The sequence below is a fragment of the Panthera leo genome, chromosome D3 (genome assembly GCF_018350215.1).
Source record: "Panthera leo isolate Ple1 chromosome D3, P.leo_Ple1_pat1.1, whole genome shotgun sequence".
In the NCBI taxonomy this organism is placed as follows: domain Eukaryota; kingdom Metazoa; phylum Chordata; class Mammalia; order Carnivora; family Felidae; genus Panthera; species Panthera leo.
The window spans coordinates 17319406-17334613 of NC_056690.1; the positions used below are offsets into that span (position 1 = coordinate 17319406).

The 15208-nt window shown below is 57.2% G+C and overlaps 1 protein-coding gene across 4 annotated transcripts in view; it reads right to left on the reverse strand.

The window, feature by feature from the left end:
- Positions 1 to 261: 261 nt before the first annotated feature.
- Positions 262 to 15208, reverse strand: part of CMKLR1 (chemerin chemokine-like receptor 1) — a 48591-nt gene continuing 33644 nt past the window's right edge. For all 4 annotated transcript variants that reach the window (XM_042910196.1, XM_042910195.1, XM_042910198.1 and 1 more), the window contains 2 exons: positions 4353 to 4427; positions 262 to 3824 (listed from right to left, as the gene is read on the reverse strand). In XM_042910196.1, coding sequence (XP_042766130.1) covers positions 2724 to 3821 — 1098 coding nt within the window. In that variant the 5' untranslated portion in view covers positions 3822 to 3824; positions 4353 to 4427 and the 3' untranslated portion in view covers positions 262 to 2723. The remainder of the gene's footprint in view (positions 3825 to 4352; positions 4428 to 15208) is intronic.

The window sequence follows — 15208 nt, forward strand, 5'->3', positions numbered from 1 at the left end:
CTCTCAGCCCTCCCTCTCAAATACCACCTTCAGCTCCTGTCCCTGTGCCCGCTTCCCGGACCCCCTTGGCCCACCAACCCCACCCAGGAAGCAGCGCTGACCCCCCCCCCCCCATCGGCCGAGTCCCGGCCCCAAGAGGAGGCCTAGTCAGACCCAGAGCATGTTGGCTGCCTGCGGAGTCACGCAGGCACGCACACTGTGTGAGCCACAGGACCTTTGCATCTGTGAGATCCTTTGAAGAAGCTGTAAGGAGGATGCCGCTGTTGCATTTAAGTATTTAATGGGGAACAACTGGTGGGGCAGCCAGAAAGAGGCCTAACCCTAAGGAGGAAAACAGCTGGTTTGAATTCTACTCCCGCTCATCAGCTTTTCCAACAAGCTGGTTTCCTGGCTTGTCACGCGGCCCAGGAGGAGTGAGGGACCCGCCTGAACAAGTATCACCTGGGGGTCAGAGCCTGCGTGGCTGGTGACCGTCTCTGGGGTCTGGAAGACGTCCCATGCCATCTCGTTGCTTCACTTGTGAAGTTGGGGCGGGGGCGGGGGGATGACGAGGGGCACGGGGCAATATTTAAAGTTCCCTGTTTTTGCTCTCAGCCGGTCCAAGTTCAGATTTCTTGAAGCCATTGGGCGCCCTGGCTTAGGGTCACTTCAGAGCTGCCTCATCATAAGCACAATGACCCAAGAAGGGAAGGAACAGTCTGTCTCTTAATGAGGTGTGATTTCCAAACAGCCCGGGGCCTCGGGAACTTGCCCAACGCCGTGTAGACATTACATCTGTTCATTGCATCTTGTCGGAGGATTGGCTTCACGATGATGGCGTTTGCGAGAGAGTGTGGACACTGGGAGGCCAAGGGTCCCCGGCCCACCGACGACTATCTCCTGCCCATCCTCTCTCTCTCCACTGCCTTCCCGGAGGCCTCAGGGGGCGCAGGAGCTGGGAACCACGGCGGGCGCATGTGGATGGATGTCGAGGGAACTGGAGGCCAAGAGTATTTTCTCTGCCATGTTGGGTCATTTTCAAAAACTATTTGCAAAGCTGATGTATAGGCCGAGGAAATGTTTATATTAATCTGTTGATGAATCAATATTTGTGGTCAAAACCCCAAGCCTCTCTCAAAACCCTGATCCTGCGGCCTTATTTGAGTCAGATAGACCTAGTTTCCAATGCTGGCTCTGGCAGGGACCAGCTGGACGCCCTCAGGGAAGTTACTTAACCTCTCTGAGCTTCAGATACCTCATATGTAAAAGGGAAGTAATAATTGGAAGTCAAGGCTGCTGGGAGGAATAAGTTTAGCATAGGGAGCACTAAATAAATGTAGGCTACCATTATAGTCTAGAATATTCTCAATAGATACATTAGCCATTGAAAACAAACAACAACAAGACAGAGCTTCCGGAGCCAGACAGAGCTGGGTTCACATCTTAACTCTGCCTCTTGCCGGCTGTGTGTCAGTGGGCGAGTTACTCCCCACCCTCCCTGAGCCTCAGCTTTGCCATCTGTAAATGGGACAAGGACACCGTGGCACAGGGAGGCGTCAGTCCCAGGTGGGAAAAGACAGCATGGCCGCGCCAGGAGGGGCTCCGCGCCTGCCGTCCCCACAGCCCGCATCTCCAGAGCACGGTTCAAGGGGCCAGGCTCCGGGCTCTGCGATCGGTGACCGAGCCCTCGGACATGCCCTTCAACCTGCCAGGCGCCCCCAGCTTGTTTCCTGAAGCCGATTCTGGCAAGGCTTTGAGAAAGCTGAGGAGCAGGGGAAGGTGCCCTCCTTCCCGGGCCCCCTGCCCCCGCGTGTTTTAATCCGAGCACCTGCAGCCAGAGGCGGTGGATAGGGAAAGGAAGGGAAAACCCCCACGATGGGGAAGAAGCTGAGAGTGAAGCCGTTGCCATGGCCCGGCCCCCAGGCAACAAGTGCAAGGTGAGAGCAGGGCCGGGGGTGAGGGGCTGACACCACCCCCACCCCCACCCCCAAAGTAGCAGCGGCCCAAGCGGCCTCCACCTGGGAGGTTCCAGGCCGGGTGCCTTCAGGCCGCATCCTCTGAAAGCCCTTTGCTCCTCTCTCTCCACCCCTTCCCCCAGGCCCCACATGTCCTGCCCTCACAGAGCCCACAGGGCTCCTCAGGACCTGTTCTCTGTCTTCCCACCTGATCTGAAAGCCAAGTGCGTGGTCCTGGCAGTTCGCGAGTGCCTGTGTCACCTTCCTCTCCCAGGTAACCTGTGCATCTCCACTTGCCCTCACCCGGAGAAATGATGCGGGCGGGCGGCAGGATTTCTGGCTGGCCAGTGATACAGGCATGTGGGGCGAGGCGGCGGTTTGCATCACACTGGGTTGGCCCTGACCTCTGCTGCTCAGGCCAGGAACACGCCCCGTGGCGTGTTTGTGATTCCAGGGGAGCGCGGAATAGGTAGCTTAATCCCTCTGTCTTATGCTGATCCCGGTTCATGGCAGCGCTTTTAAGAATGCTCCCTTTTTTGCTTTGGGTCAGCCAAGGCAGGTCTCCCAAGAAGCATGGGATGCCGGTCCACGGCCTGCCCGGTCAGCCACGCCCCTCGACAGACGGAGTTCCGAGCCCTGGACTCCCAGCTCAAAGCACTGGCCAGCCCCAGGTAAACTCTAGCAGGCGTTGGCGGGTGCTGAAGGGGGTTTCTGCGGAGGTCTTTGGAAGGCACAGCTCTGGGCCTCCGAGGCCGGAGTGCCTGTCCACCGGGGGTTCGCGGATGAGGCTCAAAGCATGCTGGTCTCCTTCTCGTTGATGGATGACATCTTGGTAAAGCTCCTGTGGCTGGGGTAGGAGGAGTGGCCTGTGTCCTCGCTCAGCGCGTTAACCAGGCGGGAGAAGAGGGCCACCTTGAACTTCTTGAAGTCCTGGCCCACGAAGACGTACAGGATGGGGTTCATGCAGCTGTTGGCAATGGCAATGGCGGTGGCCAGGGGCAAACCCAGGCTGAAGACGGAGCCCGGCACGGTGGCGTGGTGGAGCTCGAGCAGGTAGAGCGTGTGGTAGGGACACCAGCAGAGGAAGAAGGTGGTGATGATGGTCACGATGATCTTGAAGGGTTTCTTGGTCCTGGCCAGGCGGTTGCGTCGAAGCTTGCAGACGATGGTGAAGTAGCAGGCCGTGATGATGAGCACGGGGACCAGGAAGCCACAGAGGAAGCGGGTGACCGTCACCACCACGTGGCGGCTGAGGCCCGTGGGGTCCAGCCCGGAGCGAGGGAGCCACGGGGCGGAGCCGGCCGCGGACAGGCTGAAGTTGTTAAAGCAGGACGTTTTCCCGTGCACGTGGGCCGTGTCCCGGAAGACGAGGGACGGAGAGCTCAGGAAGAAAGCCAGGACCCAGATAACCACGCAGGCCACGCAGGCCAGCCTCACGCCGCGGTGGTTCTGGGACCAGACGGGAAGGAGCACGGAGATGCAGCGGTCGAAGCTGATGACGGTCAGCAGGAAGACGCTGGTGTACATGTTGTGGATGAGCAGGAAGTTGCTGATCTTGCACATGGCCGTGCCGAAGACCCAGTGGTAGTCCATGGCGGTGTAGGCAATGTGGATCGGGAGGAAGACGTTGAACAGGAAGTCCGCCACGGCCAGGTTGAGGAACCAGACGGTGTTCACCGTCTTCTTCATCTTGAAGGTGGCGATGACGATCACCAGCCCGTTGCCCAGGATCCCGAGGAAGCAGACAATGCTGTAGACCGCCACCAGGAAGATCCTGGTCACCTTGCCTTCCAGGGGAGAAGACTCCTCCAAAACCATGATGGGTTCAAAATCATCCGAGTACTCCTCGTCGTAGGAGAAGGAGGTGTTGTAATCCTTGTCCCCCATTCTCTGTGAGCAGAGACAGGAGTCGTTAGGGGAACTGGCTCTAAGAGGTTGACCAACACCAGCAAGACCGACAGTGTCCTGCCCGACTCTGAGCCGGGCCGGCGTAGTATCTTGACTGCTTAACTACTTGCTTCACAACAAAGCCCATGTTACAGATGGGAAAACTGAGGTCTAGAGCGCTGAAGTCACTTACCCAAGGTCATACAGCTGAGAAGAGGCGGGGCCACGAGTCAGACCCCAGCCTCAGGGTCTATCCTCCTGACAACCATGGTCACTGCCTCTCGGGGACCCTCCCCTTCCCCTTACAGTCCACTGAGGGAGAGAACATTCATCAAGCTCCTCAAATCATGGCAGAACTGCAATGACGCTAAGGGCCATGAAGGAGGGGTGGATAACGCTGTGGACGTGGCTCCAGCCATGTTTCCAAAACCCAGGAGACGGCTGTGCTGGCATCCTCCAGTGCCCCTACCTCGTCACGGGTCCCCCACGGGTGCCCTCTGGACATTTGTTCAGACCGCAAAAGTCCCTCACCGTTCACTGTTAGGGTGTCCAAAGCTCTCCAGTGGGGTCCTTGGCCAATCGGTCCCGGGGCACAGCTAGGAACACCTGCAGGAAAGACGAGGAGGCAGTGGTTGGATCCAGGTCCAAGAGCCAGGGGTTGGGTGCACTCAGAGCCACAGATACAATCTATTGTCATTACTCCCAGTTTACAGAGGAGAAAGCAGAGGTTGGAGGCTGGAAGGCGACACAGCCCCGTGAACCCAGATTAACGGCTGGACCCTTCATCCCAACCCCCACCTCCTCCCCACCCAAGCACATCCACAGATGAGACTCTGAGTCAGGGGTGGGTGTGGGGAAGGCACAGGGGAGAGCGTGTGGATGGTTCGATGCAAACCTTCTGCCAGGGCAGACCCAGAACACTCGAGGCACCCAGAAGACAGAAAAGGAACGGTCCTGAGCACCCACGATGTGCCAAGAACTGTGATTCCCTTAGTTTCTCTTTGCAGGGGCTCTTTGAGGCAGGTGTTGTGATTCTTGTTTGCGATCTGGGAAACTGAGGCCCAGAGGGAGAAGCGTCCTGCTCACTTGGCATTCCCTGGGCCCTATGGGTGTCGTGGATCACACACAGACCTGCTGTCACAACAGCCCGGTGAGGAGACAGACACAAATGCATTCACTGAGCACCTACCATACTTCCCATAACAACGTTGTTGGTATTTTCCCAACCTAAGGAAGAACAGACTGAGAGTCCGGGGAGTTTGCAAGTTTGGGAGGTCTTGGAGGTGGTCACACGGGCATGGTTCAAACCCAGCTTTGGCCGCCTACCAGCTATGTGGCTTTGGATACACGACTTCTCCTCTCGGAGCCTCAGTTTCGTCATCAATAGAATGGGAATACTCACTACTAAACAGAACGGGTGTAAAAATTACAGGCATCAGAAATACGGCACGTTGCTTCAGTGCTGGCACATGATCAAAAAATATTAGTGATTCAGTTAGGGCCCGGGGTAAACCGTGGGATTGGAACCCAGGGCTCCGACAGCCCAGAGCCCATGCACTTTCCACCACCCAGGCTCTCCCCATCCTGACGAATGGGAACCAAACCAGAAGCTCAGCCGGTGAGACTGCCAATCGATGCTTTGTTATAAATAACACCGACCTTCCACCATATAAACGCATTACTGGTCCTTAATGGGTTTGAGGTGGTATTTCATTGCAGAAAAGTCATCTTTAGCTTTCATTAAATAAAAGCCACTTGGAAAATCCCGTTGAGGGCCCTGGGCTCAAGGGATTCAGAATTAAAGCACCATCCTGCTTGGGTGTCATGCCATACTGCAGGCTGGGAGAATATTCCAGAGGTGCCCAGTGAGGGGTCCCGGGGGGCTTCCTGTGACCCTGGAATGCAAACAGAAGATGGGCCGAATACGGCTCCCCCCGCCCCCCATAACTGGGGGGAATGTGACTGGTGCTCGTGATAACGATGGAGGCCAGGGACCGTGCTGAGCATTTGCTATGGATGCCCTTGCTTTGGCCCCATGACGGGCACCGACAAGGCTGAGGGAGATGAGAACGCTCGCCCAAGACATCCATCCAGGCAGGGGGTGGGGGAATCAGAATTTGAACGAGGTCTGCAGAACCAGGGCGGTCACCATCTCTACACGCTGCCCCGGAAATCACGGTCTGATGACAGCCACCAAGCGTGTCCTCGAGGAAGAAATGACCATGTCCACATTCCCTGTGCCGGGTTGTGCAGGCCCCGGGGACAAGGAAATGGCTTCCCCCAGGGTCCCGTCCCACAGGAGCTCACGGCCAATCACAGGGCACAAGACAGAGGTGAGCTGGGGCAAGGCCAGGAAGCCCGAAGAAGCCTGGAGGGGGTGCTCCCCAGCCTGGGCACCAGTCCTGTGCTTCTCAGGGCAGGCGGGATCTGAGCTTAGTTTTCAAGGACAGCTAGGAGTTCAGAGAATGAGGGAACGTGCCAGGCCGTCTCTGCACCCCCTCCCTCGCTGCCAACGGGGGGAAGCGTCTGAGCCCCAAGAGGAGGGTGGAGAGGAGCAGGGACCCCGCACTTTGCATCGCGTCTCCAGAAAGGCACTGGACACAGATAACGTCATGTCTGGCTCTCCGGCTGGGCTGGAGCGGCTCGGGGTCACAGGCCGTGTCTCACCGTCTCCGGGCAGGGATGGGGGTTGGCCGGGCCAAAGCAGCACAGAGTGGTGCTGACAACCTCTGGGCCTGTCTGTCCATCCGCCCCCTCAGTCTACTAGGAATTGAGTTCATCAGTGTCCCCTGTTGACGTGTGCCCTCCCCCTGAGTCCTCCTGGGGGAGTGTTTCATCACAGGTCAGCCCTCGGCCCATCCGGACACACACCCTTCCTGCCCTGAGCCCGTTTCTGTGCCAGCCCAGGCCGTACAGCAGAGGAGCCAAGGACACAGACTCTGGGGCCTGGCCAGGCCGCCAGCTCCCCGATCCTGGGTCTGCATGAACTTCCTGTGACCACGGGCAAGTCAGCTATCGGCTCTGCGCCTCGGTTGTCTTATCTGTAAAATGGGCCGAATCATGCGATGGTGGTGAAGTTTCAACGTCACATGTAAAGTTCTTAGAACAGGGTAAACACTATGCTGTTGTTGTTGTTGTTGTTGTTGTTGTTGTTATTCTGTCCCAGGCTTCCACTCTCTCCTAAAATGGCCTTTGCCTGGAAAGGTAGAAGGGGGCCTGGAAGGCCGCAGGACCCATAGGTCCCTCCCACTGGCCTCCCCAGTCCTGGGTTCAAGGGCGGGTCAAGGGAGACACAGGCGAAGATTTTGCTTCTCTTCGTCTCTCAAATAGGGGTAAGAAAGCCCCCCTCATTTTGTTGGGAGGGTCACATGTAGTGACAATGAACCCTTGGCCAACTGTAAATTCTAAAGAGCCATAAAATTCTAGCTATTTGTAGTCCTTAAACAATCAGGAAGCTTCTGAGAAAAAGTGTGTGTAACTATATATCCACGATAGGCGTATACGCATAACCAACATTTATTTGAACGCTCAGCATGTGTGAAACGTGCTTGGCGAGGCATGTTCCCTACAGCCCTGAAAGGGTAGCTCTGACTTACAGGTGCAAAAACTGAGGTTCAGAGAGGTGAAGCAACCTGCCCAAGGCCACACAGCTGGGAAGTTGGACCTCCAAGGATCCCAAGTGAGTAGTGTCTTGGGCTCCCCGTTTCCCCAAGGGATTAGCAGTCCCCAGTCCTGCCACTTACGACTCCCAGCTCTCTAAGCCTTAGCTCTGAATCCTAAGAGTTCAGACCTTCATTACATTCTTTTTTTTTTTTTTTATGTTTATTTATTTTTTGAGAGAGGGAGACAGAGCATGAGTGGGTGAGGGGCAGAGAGAGAGGGAGACACAGGATCCGAAGCAGGCTCCTGGCTCCGAGCTGTCAGCACAGAGCCCGACGCGGGGCTCGAACTCACAGACGGCGAGATCATGACCTGAGCTGAAGTTGGACGCTCAACCGACCGAGCCACCCAGGCGCCCCATGTTCTTGACCCTCCTATGGAGCTGCCTTCCCGGAGCCACCTTCCCAGGCTTCCCTTCGCCTTTCCTTCAAGGCCCCTAGAAGTGGCTCCACATGAAAATCACATCTGCAATGCTGTGTATATCCTGGTCCATGACACTGCCCACTGCCTCCCTCGGGTGCCCTTTATGAAGCCCCCTGCTTGGTGAGAAATGCCCAGGAGAATTCAAGGTAAGGAACAACGTTGTTTCCCCCGGGGGAACTGGGCTGTTTCCTCATTCTAGGTCATCCAGGTTCTACAACTGATCATGTTTCCCTTTTCGATGTGGCCACAAGGAAGCTCAGAGTCACATTCGCAGGTCAGAGGCAGCAACCGTATTAACCCAGCTGGTCTGGCTTCTACGTTGGTTTGGTTACTCTTCATGCCTGCATCTAGTTATACTTTCTATTGGTTTTAGTCCGCGGTGATAAGTGATAGTTGACTGGGTACCTGCAACAGCCCGGAACGCTGTATAAATACTTTCATTGTATCAGCTCACACAACCCCCCAGGTCCCCAGAAGTGGTGCTGCTGTCACTCCCAATGTAAGGGTGAGGAAGTGAGGCTATTGTCCCACAGTCAGCGGGTGGCCAGCTCACATTGCTCAGACTTTGAGCCCTGCTCTTAACCGCTTTGCTTTCCAGAAAGTGGAGCTCATCTCTCCGTGTCTGCACCACCCCTCCTCCTGCCCCCCCAGGACACCTACTCATTGTTCCCCTTGTCCTAGCCCCTCCAGGGATCTACCTCCCTGCCCTTCTTTTCAGGACATCTGGTTGAGGTCTGGGGCACATGGTTCATCACAGCCCAGGCAGGCAGGTGAGCCTGTGGCCAGTCTGTCCCCCTTTCTGCCCTCGGCTCCCCCAGAGAGCCCAGGAAGCCCAGGGAGCAAATGAACTCCCCTGGCTGGCTCCCAGATTCAGCCTGTGACCCTGAACTTACACCCATTTAGAATAAGGCCTGGAGTTGAGCTGTTCTGAGGCCCCTGGGACAGACTCTCCAGGTCATCGAGACAGTGTCCTGCCTCCAGGCCCCCTCCTCCCTAGCATCCCTGCCTGGACATCTACGGGACACATATGAAGCAAAGGACGCCTTTGTTTCTCTTTATGGCCTTAGCGCACCTTCCCAGCAGTCCTGAGAAGTGGGCAGGGCAGGTGTTATCATCCCCATTTTGTAGGTCCTGAAATTGAGGCTCAGAGAGGAGAAGCAAGTTGTTCAGGTGTGACCTTGGACCTCTCAGCCTCCAGAACTGTGAGGACAGATGTCTGTTGCTTAAGCCCCAGAGTCTCCGGCATTCTGTTACAGCAGCCGGAACGGGGACCAAGGCCTCCGGGCCCCATTGCAATCCCAGCGCGATGGGGCTGGTCCGAGGACCTACCCCCAGGCTCTCGTGAGGCTTGAGGAGGCGGTGTTTGTTCCAGGGGCTCTGGGGGCACTGCCTGGGGCATGGAAAGTTCACCACGGATCATTAAGCACTTCCTGTGACTGGACAGCGGGCCACACACATCTTACCCACCTCTTACACGACAGCCTTCCGGGGCCGGGACACGATTGCACCCATTTTCAGATGGGGACGCTGAGGCACAGGGAGGCGAAGTAATGTGCGTGAAGCATTTTACATCCCTGTAGCGCATAAGGCCACTCTTGTCCTTGTCGTTGTTGTTATTGTTTGGGGAGGGAGGGGTGGACGTAATCCGCGTCCACCAGTTTTCTATCAGTACCCGGTTCTGACCCCACTGCTCCCTTCATCTGCGCTCTGGCCAGCTCCCAGGCCTCTCCCTCTGATGCTGACTGTGTCCCACCTGCTGCCCCCAGCACCCCCCAAAAGCCTGCTGGATAACAGACACTCCTCCTTCACCAGTCTCCGGCTCAGTGCCTGGTGCACAGTAAGTGCTCAGTAAGCACGTGTGGCATTAACTGCTGACATCGTGATTTACTGGACACTTCTATGTGGTGGGTGCCAAGCCCATTAGAAGTGTTGTCACAGACGACTTGCAAGGGGGGAGGTGTCGTCCTCCCCCGAGACTTTGGAAACATGGAGCCTGACGCCTACTGTATCAGTCAGCCCGCATCGCTGTCACCGGGGACCACAGGCCGGGCAGTTTAAACAACAGACGTTGATTTTCTCATGGCTCTGGAGGTTGTAAGCCCAGGATCAAGATGCTGGCAGGCTTCCTCTGAGGGTCGCTCTCCTTGGCTCCTACACAGCCGTCTTCTCCCCGTGTCCTACGTGGTCTTGCCTCCGTGTGTGCCTGTGTCCTGATCTCTTCTTACAAGGAGCCCCGTCATGATGGATCAGGGCCCACCCAGATGGCTTCATTTTACCCTAACCGCCTCTTTACAGGCCATATCCCTGAAAATACAGTCATATTCGGAGGTGTCGGGGGCTTGGGGTTAGATTCATTTGACGTATGAATCTGGGGGGATGCGATTCAATCTCTAACACCCACATGCTGCCATCATTGGTATAACCCAACACGGCTATTTACGGTTCCTCCAGATGGCTCACTCTGGGCTTGGGGGAGTCTTACCCCCAGCTCTCTACCCCATGGCCTCACCCGTGCTGGGACCCAGGCCCTATCCTTACGATGGGTTACTCGGGCACACGCGCACACACACACGCCCCGCCTCCAGTGGTGGAAGATGTTTACCATCTCCACACCCATCAAGGGAGTGCTATCTGCAATGTACGAGAAATGTACAAGAAATGTACAATGTACAAGAAATACCTTCAAATCCAAACAGGCAGCAACCCCAACAGAACAACCTCAAACCATACGAACAGGTAATTTACAGGAGGGAAACCTCCAAACATGGGCATGTGACAAGTTCATGCTCCAAGACTTGCAAATGACAACCGCGGCTGGATGAGACTTGGTGCCTACCGGGCTGTGGCAAGAATACAGCGCTGGCACGGCTACCCCTCAGGCTGGCAGGATGGGGGCACAGGCTCTTAGGCCACCCTGCGGGTACCCGTGAACCCCTGGGCACCCTCCAGCCCCGGAAGGCACCAAGCACCAGGGCACTCGTGTGTGCCGTTTGCGGGGACATGCCTCGGCTTGGGCTCTCCAGAAGCAAACCTCCAATGCGGATCCCTGCAAAAGTGATTTATTAAGGAAGTGTTCCGGGAAAAAATCCATACGGGAGTGGAGAAATCGGATCAGGAAGGGGAGGAGGCTAGTCAAGGGTGCAGAAGGTGCCCTTGGCCCTTGCTTGCGCTCTGGGAACAATGGAGGTCGTGATCCAGGAGGCCGAGCATTTGTATCCCTCCACCCTGCCCACGTGCATTCCCAGGCACTCCCAGGCACTCCCAGCCCCGGAGGTCCGGAGGTCGATCCTCTAACAAAAGCCAAAGGTGCCGGCCCACAGGGGCAGGAGACCTCGGGGAGATTGTGTGCACTAAAACAGTCGAGGATCTGGGGTCTAAGGAGGCACACACATGCGTCTGCTGACGGCTGGAAGCTGGAGACCCCTGAAGGTCCACTGTGGGAGAGGGGACCAGGGAATGCCGTAAGCTGCTAGAAGTGACAGATCATGCACAGTACACACGGCATTGGCATTCGGAGCATCTTAAAACCACCTAACCATAGGAGCACTTAAGGGCATCGAAAACACGCACGCACACGAAACGGGAACAAACATCTGGCAAGAACACCACCAGATAACAAGCTACACACTGAACGGATTAGGATAGTCCCGTGGGAGCAGGGGTGGGAGGGAGAAGTATAGAGAAATGAATGCCAGGAAGAAAGGGAGGTCAAGTGCGGGGGGGCTTTGAGCGGCCAGTGATGCAAATGAGAATGGACGGAGGGGTGTCATTATGTGAGCCCTCTTTCCTCTCCTGAGGTCCAGAAAAACCAAGAGCAAACAAACAGACACTCCAAATCCCTGCCTGGTGCTCATGCTCCAACGGTGTTCAGCCCACGCCTGGATCCCTGATGAAGCCACACTCGGCCTGACAGCCTTGGCCCTGCGCAGGGGACTTCGGTGCCCCCCCCCCCCCCGAAGCCTCTTTTCAGACTGGGAATGAACTTGGCTGAGCCAGTGGAAGCACTGGCCCAGTTAAGCTGGCTCTGTGGCACCCAAGGCCTCCGACCTCCTCGGCAAGCCCAGCCCTGGCCCAGGACAGGTCGGGGCTCAAGTTCACAAAGGGTTTCTCCTGCCGTCGAGAGCAAAACCCTCAGGTGGATGTCATTCGCTTAATTTTTATTAAGCAAACAGATGGCCCTCACTACAGGCTAGGCACTGTTCTAAGCACTATTACAGATGAGGAAACTGAGGCCCAGAGAAGGTAAGTAATGTGCCCACAGGTAGGTCAGCCAGGCAGGTCAAATGAGTCATTCTGGACAGAGGAGGAAGCTCCAAGCAGGCAGGTGCCATGCGGGGTTTCAAACTCAGAGCCTGCTGAACTGCCCAACCCACTCTCTTTCCTTGTCTACCACCTGGCCTCCTAGGAACATTCTGGAATTCTCTGGTCTTTGCTCCCCGGGAACCTCCCGAGAGCCCCCACGAGATTTATCTGGCGGGGTTCACGGCATGCATTTTGCAGATGGGGCCAGACGAGTTTCCAGGTTCCCTGTGATTTTTCTATGGGGTCCCTCTGTGTCCAGTCAATGGCCCGAATGGGACTGTGTCACGACCCCAGTGCCATGGGGAAAGTCTCCCGGAGATGGGAGCTCATCCATCCATCCTGCGAGGGAGTGCGGAGCCTGCCGCTCCCTGGCCCTGGCTGGGAGGCTGGGTTGCACCACCTGGACCTCCCCCTGTCCCGCTCTGCAAGGGTGGCTGTCCTCCATCCTGCTTTATCAAGGGGACATCTGAGGCCAGAGGGGGCGGGGGCGGGCTTGCTTGCCTGAAGCCACACAGCTGGTTAGTGGCAGTGCAGGGATTTGAATCCGGTCCGTATGAGTCCGAGGCCCCACCTTCTCCAGCTGCTCTCCGCTGGCCCGTGTCCCCGTGGGCTCAGGGGACGGCAGGGCTGAGGGGCATCTGGGCAGCAGCTGTGTGCCTTTCGCTTCCTGTCTGGGTCTCTGTTGCGGGCCCCTTTGCTAAACGAGGGCCCCAAATCTGCGAAGGACTCGGCTCCCTTTCTGTCTGTCGTCTGTCTGTCGGGGACTCTCTCTGCTGGCTTCTTCCTCGGCCTCTCTTTCTCCCTGTCCGTGTGTGTAGCAGGGCCCGTGGGTGGGGGAGCCCATCAGGGAAACAGGAAGCTCCTTCCTTTGCGTTTGGCCTGGCTCTTGCCCTCCCCACGGCCTGCTCCCAAGGTCCAGATGGGCGGCCGCAGATGCCTCTCCTCTGGCTCTCTCCAAGCTCTCCCCCAGAGGGCATCCCATTTTGTGGCCGGGGAAACTGAGGTCCAGACAGAGCAAGTGACCCTCCCTAAGCCACAGAGAGGGGCTCCGTCTGTCTCGTGTGTGGTGTATCCGCAGGGCCTAGAACTCTGCCTGGCACGTCACCCACCTTAGGGCTCCCCCCTCTGTACCTTCCCTGCACAGATTTGCCAATGGAGGCTCACTCAGAGAGGTGAAGTGGCCAGGCCAGGCTCACCCAGACCTTAAGCGTTAGCCTAGGATTTGAACCAAGGACGCTCTGCCCCCCAAAGCTGCTATTTCTGGTTGCCCCAGATCATAGCCTCGGCCACTCTTCCTCCACAAATGTCCCTCCCCGGCCTTATCCTCACCTCCTGCTGGCCCAGACGGCCTCTGCAGGTTCTGAGGTCTTTGCTGCCAGAGTTCCCGGTTGCTCCCACCTACCAGTCCCCCGCCCTTCCGGGCAGAGAGACCGGGCAGATGGCTGTGAGAGACACATTAGGGGTTTCGGTTGCTGGATCCCCAGCTCCGAGGACTCAGGAACCTCGAAACCACCAGCACCGCAGATACTCCAGCCACGGGCTGGCAGCCAGCCCCCGGACGGAATTAGCTCGGTGTTGGGAGAGAATTTCCTCCCTGGTCCCACGCCCACACTTGGAAGCTCACACTGAGTCACTGCAGTGAAGCTAGAAAGTGCTGGCCGCCTGACAGCCTGTCCCATTTTCTTGTGGTTTGGATGGGGCCATGTTTGAGCTTAGGGCTCCGTAGGCGTGGGCAAGAGCCAGGAGCCTATAACCCTGGACCCGGACAACCCACTTGCTCAGAGACCAGAGGCCCCAGGAAACCTCCAACAGCAGACGAGTGCACAGAAGCAGGAGACCCCCCCCAAATATCCATTCTACTGCCTGGTCTCCCCTCCCCCGCATTAGAACACCACTCCTTCCTCCCGGGTGTGCTCTGTCTGTCCCCAGATCCACTCCCCCCAGCTCTGTGTCCTACAGGCGGACCCACAGGAATGACATCACAAGGCTCTTTGAGAGCCCGACAGGGGGGACAGGGCAGGACGAGAGGGAGGTCAGGCTCCCTCCCGGCAGAGTCTCCTGAGTCGGTCACAGCCGTGCCACCTGGATCGAAGTACAGACCCCTCCTCTGGCCCCCAGCCTGGGGCACCAAGGTCTCCATGCAGGGCTGGCCCTGGGCTGCTGGAGAGAGAGAGAGAGAGAGAGAGAGAGAGAGAGAGAGTACATCCCCTATACTGTCCACCCCTTTCTGAGCCCTCCGAGCCCAGGCTGTCCTGTCTCCCTGTTTGAGCCGGTCATCGGTTTCTGGCTATGACCCTAACTACACTCCCTACCCTCTACCCCCATATCTGTCAGATCCTGCCCGTTTTGTCCATCAACAGCTCGCAGACCTGCCCGCCACTTCTGCCCACCCAGATGGTGGTGACAGGCCCCCAACCAGCCACTCGTTTCCATTCGGATTTCATTCCCCACCTGGTAGCCAGAGAGAGCTCTTCAAAGCGCAAACCACATTGCAACGCTCTCTGCTTACGAGCCCTCCTTAGAAGCAGCACCAGCTCCTTACCGAAGTCCCTAAGGCCCCTGCCTCCGCTACGACTGAGCCCAGGATGGATCCCGACCCCAAATGAGACCCTGCCTTGGCCGCAGGCCCTGGGGCCCAGGTAGAGTGTGGACACTTCCTTGCAAACCCGGCCCCCCTATCTGATTGCAGACCCAGCAGTCATTCCCAGCCACCTAGGCCCCTAGCAAGAGTGTTTGGGTGGACGTCTCTCCTTCCAGGCTGAGAAGCCACTCTGGCCCCAACAGTGGGTCTGACGCACAAACACTGCGTGTCTTTGCAACTACTCAGCTTGCATCCAAAGCCGCCAGGCAGATAGCTTGCGCCTTTTCCCACAAACACGGCCCCAGCCCCTGGAGGTGACCTGTAAACAAATTCCCCCATGCTTATATCCCCCTAGACTACGAGGCCCAGCACCCGACTCGCCTAATCCCCTAAAGCCAGCCTTGTGTCCGCTCACGCAAGC